Source organism: Ornithodoros turicata, chromosome 4, assembly GCF_037126465.1.
Source record: "Ornithodoros turicata isolate Travis chromosome 4, ASM3712646v1, whole genome shotgun sequence".
Lineage (NCBI taxonomy): Eukaryota > Metazoa > Arthropoda > Arachnida > Ixodida > Argasidae > Ornithodoros > Ornithodoros turicata.
In genome coordinates, this window is record NC_088204.1 from 81,884,673 (window position 1) to 81,893,669 (window position 8,997).

The window sequence follows — 8,997 nt, forward strand, 5'->3', positions numbered from 1 at the left end:
CCACACAGCTGTGGCAAAGGGGGCTGCGGCCTTCTTGGGACATCTTTGTCTATGGTTCTCGTCTGTACTTTGAAGTTGATATCTTGAAGAGCTGCAGGCTCCATGTTTCTTTTGGTGCCCTTATTCCATGCAGCTGCTCTATCAGTACACGCCTCCCCAGTGAGGCCCGATGCCACGGCAAGATCCACCTTCCACAACAGGGCCCCAACATGGCTGCATACTTTGCCTTTGCCTGCCATACATGTGCAGCCACTGTTAACTACCTCACCAGCTCGCTGACAGCACACCCATGAGTCATGATGTACTTTAACTGATTGTGATGCCTGTACTTGACATTTCAGTAACACAAGAGAGCTGTCAATCTCATGCACAAACACTGCACCAACCCAGCCACTCTGAAGGTATGTGTACGAGTCCATGCTTCGAAAGGCGTTTACATCCTTCAGGTCGCATGCCTTGTTACTGACAAGATAACACACAATGTGAGGCATTCGTACCTGCGGCCACTTCTTCATATCGTCACTCCAGCCTGCGATAGAGCTTGGGTGCTGATATACTTTGTTACCTGTGCAAACACGAGAGAAATCAAGCATCGCAATCAGTAAAGGTGCTTATCTGCGCAAGATAGAACAGGCACGTTCACACGCAGTATTCACACACATGTGGCATACGATATTGGGGCTCATATGTGCATGGCTTTGTCACAAATGGCAACTGTACAAACAACCGCCTCAAGTTAAAATAAAAACAGCATTCCCATAAGCTTTTCCTGAATAATAAATGGAATAATTTCCATCTGCACATCCTCTAACAATAGTGCTTTGGGCTGAACCTCCCAGAGAGACCCAGGCGTCTTATGCCGTTAGTTTGCGTGGTGCACCATTGCGCGAACGTAGCCTGAACGAAAGAAACGAAAACTAGCGGCGCACAGTGTTCCGCCAATATGATGAAGAGATAACAAATATGACAAGCATTCAATACGAAGAAAGGAATAAACGCTCACCTCCAATGCATATTGTTGGTTGGACAGATCTTCTTCCTTCGCCTGTGTCGGCTCCGGCCGATACGTCTGTATTATTCATTCTAAGCTGGCATAGACAACAGTCACCGTTTTGACAGTTTTTTCTTCTCTCTCTGTCTCACGGAAAACTCCACGCAAAGGCACAATCCAAGAAGCTGCTAGTCGAACTGGCAAACACGTCGATACGTGCAGCAACCCACAGCACGCAAAGGCTTTCCCATTTATCCGCACAAGCCAGCATGGCGCCGACGCCCCTTCGCACGCTAGACGGCGCTGCGCTGCCAAAATGGCGACGCCCACAGAAAATTCATGTATACGGACGGCTCCACTACAACGAACGGATCTACAAGTATACCCTCGTCATTACCCGCATGTGGCGTTGAGAGTGGGGTAAGTTTGTGCCATGCGACATCGTCGACAGCAGCCGATCTGTACGCTCTGCTCATTGCTACGGAATATATAGCGTCGGCTCACTCACGGACCATGTGGGTGATTTGCTCGGATTCCCACGATGCTCTGCAATCCCTTGTGTCTGCAGGAACTACCAGCGATGTCAGCCCTGTATATAGTTGCTGATTTTATAAAACTACACGCAGAGGCGGTGGCTGCTGGACGCGATATGTTCTCTCAATTGACCCTAGGTCATTTGCGGCATACCTGGGCATGGTGCGGCTGACGCTGCGGCACGTACACTCTTAAAAATGAACTTCACCGCATAGCACGCTTCTAGCCAACCATAATCTCAAATGATATCGTTCTCTGCCCTGGTTCGTTGGAAACGGGAGGCGTAAGCCTTTTTTGTGACAATTATGAGCCGCATAAGTGTCACAAAAAAGGCGTACGCCTCCCGTTTTTAACAAATCAGGGAAGATAACGATATCATTCGAGATAGTGGTTGGCTAGGAGCGTGCTATGAGGTGAAGTTCATTTTTAAGAGTGTAGAGCCCATCAGAAGCGTGCGTCACGACTCATCTATTACAGCAAGCCTGACGCTATGGCCACGTTGGCTGCTCTGTGCCGCCAACTGGCTGGAGTACAATGGCTCTCCGGAGCGTATACCTCTGCTTTCCCCACATCGTCCCCTAGGCCGTTTGCGTCATTGTACCACCGGTTCCCCCTCAATGTGGCCAATGGCCGACGTCTTCTTCACAAGCTTGGAAAGGCAGAGTCACCTAACTGCAGCATCTGTGGGACTGTTGAGGACACTGAACACATTTTATTATACCGTGCACAGTATGAGCAGCATCGACTGTATCTATACAAGCTCCCTTAGCTCGAGTGGATGGCAGGCCCTTCGATGTTCTGGGCCCTTGGTCAACGGACCATCAGTTTCTCATGCCAGCATGCAGGCGTTTGCGCGATTTTGCGCAGATTCCAAGTTGGTGGACACAGTGTGACTCTCTGCGTGAGTGAGTGACTCAGTGTCTCTGTCATTCATTATTCTCGCTGTAGTTAGTCATTTTTGTTTTTCTAAGTGATCTCGAGTGGCCGGTTCTCGTCATGAGTGCCTTTTTCTCAATTTTTTTCTTCTCTCTTTCAGCTCAACTCAACTCAGCATTACTATAATCTATGACGCAAAAACCGTTTCTTTTTTTCTTTTTTTTTTTTTTTTTTGCTGCTTAAAATGTGCATCCATTATTTCTCACTCAAGAATAATGTATACCTAGAACGTATGACATGAATTAATTCCTGCTGCTTGAAGGGCAGCATCTATCACACACACACTCATTTGTGTTGCATAGAACAAGCATGGAACCTTATTTCAACAGAATAGCCATAATGTATATGTCATGATCTCTACTGCATAAAGTAAGCGCAGATCATTATTTCTTGCTTGAACAGCGTTATAGCGTTATACATGGCCACAAATACATTGTTTTCTTAATCACATCGCCGTCACATTTCTGCCAAATTTCTGCAAGATGAACATAGAAAATGATTTTAGTTCGCTTAGTAAATTGAGAATATCATCCCCGCTCGCAGTGCATTATAGCTATAATGTATGTCACACAAATTCATTCTTCCTGCGCAAAATAAAGAGAGAACATTATTCTTGAACATACCCTTAATAATACGTGTCACGAAAACGGATTATTCCTTCAATATAAAGTCGCTAAAACTAGTGCTAAAAACGCTAAGACGACACAGGACGGACACACTTCACTTTCAACAAATGTGGAACAAAACAACAAAAATGACGTGACAAAACGAAACATTCAACAAGAATGAAACATTTGTTGAAAGCGCAGTGCGTCCGTCTTGTGTCATCTTATAGTGCTTTAGCACTGGTTTTAGCGATTTTATCATACGTGACCAACAGGCCCAAATTGGTACTTTATTCCTGCAAAAATGTGGTGAGAACAGTATTTTGCTTCAAGATAATATCACAAAAGATGTGTGACACAGATACAGAGATACGTACATTTTTCGTCGGTCTGACTCGGATGAGTGCGACGAAGTTTCTTCGGAGCCATCGTCGGACGCGGACATCAACATCAGTGTTGAATGTCTTCCTTCGGAGCCTCATCTACGATAGTTTTAGTTCTATCAGACTTCTGTCGATTATCAAAAGAGATAGTGTCAGCACCACCTTGTATATTCGTACCTCTTTGGAATCTTTTTTTTTACGTACACGCCCCGTTGAGTTAGCGCAGGAACACCCAGGAAGAGCGTAGGAAACACAGAGTGGCTCTCCAACACTTTTCGTTCTTAAGAAAAATACCTCGTGCATCAGACCTGCTCTGATGTCGAACATTTCAGATTCGAAATGTTCGGAACATATTCTGCTCTCTGTCGAATAATTCCACTCATTCCAGTCTTTCGGAGCGCTGCCTCGCACTCAGGGCGACGCATTTTTCATCTCTCGGGAAGCGAAGATAAGCAACACCCCCATGTAGAAATCGACTTTTTGCCGCAAGTTTTGATGAAACAGCTCGCACCACCTCTCGCATCACTCGTTGTTGCTCAAAAGAACGGGACAAAACTAGCGCACAAGAACAAGTGATGCAGGATGGCAGCCCAGTGTTGCTTGCAACACATTCTTCTCGGCTCAACACGGCTCAGAGTCGCAGCTCCTCACCTTTCAAAAATATTTTTTTTTTGTTGCGTCTGCGCCGCTTACAGCCCAGATATTTAGTAACTGCGTTCGAAACATGTAAATAATTGTAAGAGTAACAGAAGCCTCAAAGGGAAAAACCGTGCGTGTTGGTGTTGATCTTCCACATGATCTTCCACATGATCTTCCACATGATCTTCCACATGATCTTCCACATGATCTTGCATGACGAATTAGCACTGGGAACGGAACAGAGAGGAGACGATAGGACAGGTGCTAAACTTCCAACAAAAGAATTTATTATCGACATAGTACTGTCTTTAAATATCACACTCAGATGACTCATACGTCATCCACACACACTCGTCATCCTTTTCCTTGTCCCACATTTTTAGGAATTTTACTTGGTTTACTTTCGTTGAAGTATTTTAGCCCTCCTTATCAGCAGCACAAACACACACAAAAAAAAGCGTCATTTTGAAGCCCAGAGACAGCAGTGTACCTTTCGTCATCCCAAATGAGTAAGACACATATCCCACGATGCTTTTTCAAATGGTGTAACAAGTAACTTCATGAGCATCACGTAGACTGTGGCCTGCGTAAGGCATTGTGACTCACCAGCATCAAAATAACCGTAATCATTGAAGCCTCGTATGCCTGCTACTTTTGTGTCAGCACCAAAGTATACATCAACGTAAAAAAAAAAAAAAAAATGTAGGTTTTTGCTTTGTTTTTACTCCCGCGATGGCTTCGAGCCGCCAATCGCATTGAAGCCTGGGCGTGCCTTCGACAGAAAGTATGCATTACAATGTAATTGCAAATTACAGTGATACATCTTACTCTATAAACCGTTGTGGATAGAATTATTTGAAGGATGCTGTTTCTCAACGTCCGCACACACGCGCTTACCACTCCCAGGTTTGTTTCATGTGAATGCACGCGGTTTGTGCGAACAAAGAGGTTGGCGGAGAACATTTTCATATATACGCGCAGGCTTGGTTTGTTTCTCCTCAATGAAGCGTCACGCCCACTGTAATTGCGCCATTATAAATGTAACCACCTTCCTCAGCTGACTCTCGCGATAAACCATTTCTGGAGCCACAACAGTTGTTACATCCTGCTGCAGTCGGTTTGTCAAAGTTGCCTGCGCACGCTGAGGGCGCAGACGCTGTCACTTTGTTGTTCACGTCTTTTGCTGAACTACTGGGATGGAAAATGGAAAGTGTATAATCATCTCTGAACGGCCACTGAAGAAGAGAATCTTTTGAACCTGAACAAAAACAGAGGTAAACGCTTAACCACACTTTGTTCTTCTCAAACTTTGATTTCACACGAATCTTAGCTGTGTATCCGTCAAGAAGAAACAAATCACTCTCCACATTTTGCGCCCTAGCTGATACGTTCGTCTTCTCCATCTGTTGTCTGATGTTCTCGACGTTAAAAACTGCTTTGCGATGAAACTTCTTCATTTTGATATACCTTTCCAGGTTAGTGATGGACTGTCCTATTTCGACAACTCTCGAGTACGTTCTCCGTTCCAGAGTGTCGACTTCCTCTCTCACTTCGTTTAACACTAGGCCTTGTCTGTCAATAGATGTCTGCGATGCAGTCCTAAGTTCTTTGACGTCGTCTGAGAGACGCTCAGCACGTTGTGACATCTTCTCAAGTGTTTCCATCATCTTCAACAGGGTCTGGGATACCATTTGCGGAGAGAGGACTTGCGCTCTTCTTAGCGCAGAGGAACCGTCACTCCCTCGTATCTTGTGGACGGTGTCGTTGGAGTATGATGAGGTGATGCTTCGTCTCCGCTTTGATATCTTGACAGATGCATAGGAGATTGGAATGGTAGAATTCGTCTGACCAGGGGTTGTCGATGAAGCGTCCGGACTGAGCTGTGAACGGAAGGAAGAACAAGGACATCAGAAAAGTGAGCCGATCGGCATTAAACCTTGTGCATTTAGAGTCTTGCCGAATTTATGTCATTCCAATCTATACGTGTCTAGCATTGTATTCTTGTAGAACGGAAATGGTGGCACGGAAGCAGCATAAAACTAATTTCTAACTTGGAGAAGTACGACGACCCGTATGGCACCTAGCAACATTCCTACTCCAATATTGTTTTCCCTCTCTTGCCAGAGAGAGGGATCATGCAGGAGACGAAATCATTAATGGCTTTATCTGCTCTTGGAGGGACCTCAACCAGGAAGCGTAATGTTCATTGACGCCTATTTATAAATATTTATAATACTCATGTCTACAGACGAATATTTAAATGTAAACATTATCCTTCTGTCCCCATCCAACCTTCAAGGGAGACAGGACGTCATGTCTCCGCAGCGACGCGACGTTCTCTCGTTAGGATATTGAATGTGCTCAAGTAAATATGTGCAGTACAATTTCAATACTGTGTGGCACAAATAGAATACACGAAACGCTTACAAGACAAAACCTAAACAAGCTTCAAACACGCTAAACAGCGCGCAATAGTGTGATGTGATGGGATATGTGATAGAAAAAGGAAAAAAAAGGGGGGGGATTTAAGTCGCGACAAAGTTAGACTGGTTACCCCAGACCACTTAGTCGCAGTTAGTCGAGATCAATAAAAAGAAGGAGAAAACCCAGTAGTTGGGGGCAGGGAGACAAACATCCCGAACTAGTGGGAACACCTGTCTCACAAACGAGGGGCCAGAAAGTGCCACAAAATGTCAATCAGATGAGTTGCTTCGAGGAAACGTAAGAGCGCTTTCAATGGAGACTTCGATGATTGAATGGCTGAGGACACAGGAGCTTTACAAGGTCAAATGGCCGGGTGTCCAGGCGAACCAGACTTGCTTCTAGTGTCCCGCGACTGTGGGCATATACTTGGACCACCTGAAGAAGATGTGCTCTGTGTCTGTGCGCGCAATATTATTCATGTACGTCTTATTCCCTCCCGTATTCTGTAGGCCTTGTGCTATCGTATCATGTGCACTGAAATCGCCCTTGCCTCGTGAGGTCCCTAATGTACGGTCACTCCGTATTAACGCCACGAAATAGGCAGCAACCCCTTCTGCTCCGGGTGCGGTGTGCGCCCAGCAAGCACAGATTATATCCGTCGACCCTGTCTCCCAATGGCACAAAATTGTGCTAGGATGCTAAGTGAAGTGGCTAAGGCCCTTAGGCACGCTCTCCCTTTCTCACTCTCTCTTCTTTTTCTTTTCTTTTTTCGTCACTAAACATGTGACCCCCTGGCCACGGCTATGGGCCTGTTGCACTAAGGCTTCATCCAGCGATCGCAGCGCCAACTCTAGTGTAGAACGCCCTTACTATAGACGGTCCCTGCCTTACGGCCGTACCGGGAACGTCATCTCTTTTGTGGAAATCCTTGCTCCACGATTTTTCAGAGCCGCTGTGTCGAAAAACCTCCGGCTACACGACTACAAATGGCTCTGCCGAATAGGGTTCCGAGTGGCCCCGAACGTCGTGAAACAGCTCCTATGACAGTGTAGCTTGCAGGAGCTGCAAGATAACGAGGTCTAGGGATGCAACACATGCTCAAAGTAACTGCAACGCAACGCTATACGCTAAAGGGAGTTCATTCCGGCTTAGAATCCTAGCGCCATCCTGTGCGAATTGGACCTGGACTCTCAGCCTAATTAGCCCCCATCCTGCGGGACAACGGGACCAAACTTAATACAACCCCGCGCTCTGTTGTCAATATTTTTTTTGCGATCGACTACCCTGTTCAGAATCCCCTGTATATAGCCTTGGCATTTTCCCGCAGCCCTTCACACTTTCTTCTCGCAAGTGAATTAGATAACTATTTAAAGAGATTGAAACATTTAAAATGTATTTTACTAAAGAACAAGCTTTCGGACGGAGTTCAATGCCAAAATGAATGTCAAAATGAAAGCTCGCTCGCGTACAATTTGCTGCCCCCGTCGCGGTACACCTTCAAGGTTTATAGAGATCTCCGTTCGGGCAGTTGACGATAACGCCGAAACGGAAGCACAAGCTTAGTGAAGGACTGGGAAGGGAGGCGCCGCTCACGCGTGTAAAACTGACGATACAGTGAAAAGAATTATTTATAGTAAGAGGCATGTATGATTATGTAAGAGCAAACAGGAGAGTGATTTGTTGACTGGCCACTGAATCTTCATAATCCGTCTATAGGAGTCCGAGTAATATGCTCGCTTTAAGTTACATGAAAGACTCACGTGTGCAGGTTGCCATACCTCATCCGAAGTCGCACGAACAGATCCGGGAAACGCCGAACTCAGAATCCCAAGTGTGACGAACAGGGCTACATACACCCGCAGCATTGTTGATACTAATCCAACTGTTATTTCTCTGCGGGAGAATTCCGTTCCTATGGGGCTCTTCCTTCTTATACAGAGGCACAAGTCAAGGGCCATCTGTTTAATGTTATCGTTCTTTCTTCTCATGTTTCTGCAGATAGCAGCAAATATGCGACGGCTTCTCCTCGGCCGCGAGTACTAAAATTACGTCACTTCTATAGTATAGTGTCGTAAGGATGTCTACCACGACTCACTCGCTACATTTCGCGCTGAAATATGTGGGAACACCTCCAACTGCGGTGCAATCTATGCCCCCCAGCTAAGAGAGCAGCCATACAGCTTACGGGAAACAACGAATTTATTGGTCTCATCAGCTCTTTCATCAGACCGAGCGTGGGACAATTTGATGCCACAATTTGCCCCGCGGTCTATAGGGGGAGCTGGATTTAGTTGCAAAAATTGTGACATTTAACCGCCGTATTCTCAATCAGCCCTGATGGATCCCTGTGCTTCGTGGGACCTTTCCAGTAGCTTTGGCAATGCATTGGACGTGCGCTCGCCGCGCGCGCAGGAAACGCTGCCAAAGCTACTGAAAGGTCCCTCGAAGCACAGGGATACATCAGGGCTGAGTGAGAATACGGCAG

General features: G+C 46.0%; 1 protein-coding gene and 1 long non-coding RNA gene across 3 annotated transcripts; both read right to left on the reverse strand.

The window, feature by feature from the left end:
* Positions 1-190: 190 nt before the first annotated feature.
* LOC135393551 (uncharacterized) lies at positions 191-1,037 on the reverse strand. Its single transcript, XR_010422671.1, has 3 exons — positions 1,004-1,037; positions 498-565; positions 191-232 (listed from the first exon to the last, which is right to left on the reverse strand). It is a non-coding gene; the product is annotated as an uncharacterized LOC135393551 (long non-coding RNA).
* Positions 1,038-4,353: 3,316 nt separating this feature from the next.
* On the reverse strand, positions 4,354-8,425 carry LOC135393552 (uncharacterized). Of its 2 annotated transcripts, none has more exons than XM_064623961.1 (2): positions 8,291-8,425; positions 4,354-5,968 (listed from the first exon to the last, which is right to left on the reverse strand). In XM_064623961.1, exons 1-2 carry the CDS (start codon positions 8,375-8,377, stop codon positions 5,087-5,089), a joined length of 969 nt encoding a protein of 322 aa, XP_064480031.1. In that variant the 5' UTR covers positions 8,378-8,425; the 3' UTR covers positions 4,354-5,086. The 2 variants fall into 2 exon arrangements, with proteins under 2 accessions (XP_064480031.1, XP_064480030.1); XM_064623960.1 differs by having other exon boundaries at positions 8,273-8,425.
* Positions 8,426-8,997: the final 572 nt, after the last annotated feature.